Raw genomic sequence first — 2676 nt, 5'->3', positions numbered from 1 at the left:
TGATTATTTAATAAAAATACCATGTTATACTTACTGACCACTGGTGTGGATTTCTTAATGGTTCTTGCATAGGTTTTATTTTTTTTTATTATTTTATATAATCCACACCTAGGCAGCAAATTTGATTTTTCCACCAACATTTGAGATTTTAAGAGAAGAATTATAACTTTTGCCATTGTTTATAGTAATAATACACCAGTTCATGTTTTCTGCAAAAACTTTAAGTTTTGAATTTCTAGTTCAGAAACAATTGAGTACTGTTCGTGATACTTTTTTTATTTGCACTAGCATACAATTTTGAGGACTCAAGCAACACACCAACACCATATTGGTATTGGTGTGTTGCTTGAGTCCTCAAAATTGTATGTTAGTGCAAATAAAAAAAGTATCACGGACAGTACTCAATTGTTTCTGTCGGAAATGCAGTAATACGGCTACAATCACCTCAAGCAGAATTTCAAGTTGCAAATTTGTTTTACAAATGGAACAGTTCACAACCAAAAGTGATTTGCATATTATTACTGTACATCTTTTAATTTTTTTTTTATATAGAATTAACACAAGGAAGTTACATTGTTGCTATGAGAAATCAGACAATTGTGAAGGAGTTAATTCTCGTGGGACTGTCTGAAGTTCCATCCCTGCAGTTTCCTCTGTTTCTGTTCTTCCTTCTCATCTACCTTCTGACATTAATCTGGAATTTGCTGATCATCGTCCTCATAGTCACCGACTGTCACCTCCATGTTCCTATGTATTTCTTCCTTGGGAACCTGGCTGGTTTGGACCTCTGTTCTTCCTCGGTCACCGTCCCACGAATGTTATTTGACCTTCACACCCAGACAAGACAGATTACCATAACAGATTGTCTAACCCAAGTCTTCTTCTTTTTTTTCTGTGCTACTTTTGAGGTTTCTCTGTTGGCTGTCATGTCCTACGATCGATATGCCGCCATTTGTCAGCCATTACATTACATACAGACCATGAGTTGGAAAGTGTGTGTCCAGTTGGTGTCCATCGTGTGGTGTCTCGGTTTAATCCATTCTTCAATTCATACATGTTATGCTTTTCAATTAAACTTTTGTAAATCAGATATTATAGAAAGCTTCTTCTGTGACCTTCCTCAGTTGTTTCAGATCTCCTGCAGTGACATCTTCATCAACGTTCTGCTCATCTTTATCTTTGCTATCTTCTTTGGAGTTGGGTCTCTGATACCGACCTTCCTGTCCTATGTCTATATATTCAACACGGTCCTAACAATCAAAGTGAAGGGCAGTAGAAGTAAAGTTTTCTCTACATGTACCCCTCATCTCACTGTGGTGTTTATATTTTATGGTTCTGCATGGTTTAATTATTTTCAGCTAAATGGAAGCCATCGGTTTGCCGGTAACAAAGTGGTGTCCATGTTTTACACGGTGATCCTTCCTCTCCTCAACCCTCTGATTTACAGTCTGAGGAACCAGGATATCAGAAAAGCATTCCGAGATGTTATAGAGAAGTTTATCCCCAATACAGCATAACATTCACCAAAACTAAACCTCTAGTTTAGGAAGGAGCTTCTGAGAGCAAACTTTGGGGCCCCCATTTGGTATTGTCCATCATGGCATCATTTATCTCATTGTATGACTACCAAACATCGGTATAACCCGATATCCTGAGTGCTGATAGAGTCAGGGGACAGGTAATGCCAACAAGGTGTCCTCCCCCCGTCCTGACTTCATCAGCATGCTAGATAATAGGTGACACCTTCCATGAGGAGGAGGACTATAAGCTGGGCACACTATAAGAGAATCGGAAAACAATTGTCCAGTTTTCCTTGATGCTCCACAGCAAGTCCAAACTGAGGATGGTACTAATTGTATGAAAACTCTCGTACAACAAAGGGGCTTTTTTTGTTTTTTACTGTTTTCTGATCATACGCAATCTTCCACATCTGATTTTTCTCATATGAAAACATTACAAAACAGTAGAGATTACGTGGAAATCATTAGTTCTGTTCACATACGAGAATCATTTTGGAGTTAGGCTCTTCAGATATTGTTGTTTGGAAAGTCTGACTCGCATGTGGAAAGTTGTGTGCTCACTATATGTAAGTCGAACAATCTTTCCGGATACAGAATTTTTCTTCTTCTTCCATGTGGACAGAATATGAACTGAATGTTAGAATTGGCGTGGAATTTATACTTTTGTGATGTTACAATTGCCTTTTTTGGCGGCTAATATCTGCCTCTAAGAGGCTAGAATATTGTAAATAACCAAATGATCATTTATTAAATCATTGTGAATAAAATGATAATATTCTTTATCGAACCGGTGTCTCCAATTCATGTGTGAACTTTGATGGTCCCACTTATTTTGGTGTTTGATTTTGTCAGCTTATTGTATGTCTGATGTCATCTTCTCTCCTACATGTAAAAATCAGCATTTATCAGCTAGAAATTTACTTAGACCCCCCAAATATTATACATTTTTAAGCCGAGGTCGTAGAGAATAAAATGGTGGGTGTTGCAACTTTTTCACACGGTATCTGTGCAGTGGTTTTTCCAAAGCAATTTATGGAGAAAAAACACACTTTAATTAATTTTAATGCAGAAAAACACAATATAATACCCAACTGTTTGGTAAAATTTGAAAGATGATGTTGTGGAGAGCAGATAGATACCTAACATGTCACACTTT

General features: G+C 37.2%; 1 protein-coding gene across 1 annotated transcript; it reads left to right on the top strand.

Moving 5' to 3' along the window:
* The first annotated feature begins 581 nt into the window (after nucleotides 1–581).
* On the top strand, nucleotides 582–1517 carry LOC149470676 (olfactory receptor 8G17-like). Its single transcript, XM_089661409.1, has one exon. The coding sequence runs from the start codon at nucleotides 582–584 to the stop codon at nucleotides 1515–1517; it is 936 nt and encodes a 311-aa protein (XP_089517535.1).
* Nucleotides 1518–2676: the final 1159 nt, after the last annotated feature.

Source organism: Staurois parvus, unplaced genomic scaffold (genome assembly GCF_062004578.1).
Source record: "Staurois parvus isolate SC_StPar_1 unplaced genomic scaffold, SC_StPar_1.0 ptg000034l, whole genome shotgun sequence".
NCBI lineage: Eukaryota > Metazoa > Chordata > Amphibia > Anura > Ranidae > Staurois > Staurois parvus.
The sequence above is the reverse complement of the archived record's forward strand: the minus strand, read 5'-3'. Positions and strand labels throughout refer to the sequence as shown.

What these genes read in the sequence shown, in the direction of transcription:
- LOC149470676 (XM_089661409.1), top strand. Translation starts at nt 582, where the DNA reads ATGAGAAATCAGACAATTGTGAAGGAGTTAATTCTCGTGGGACTGTCT.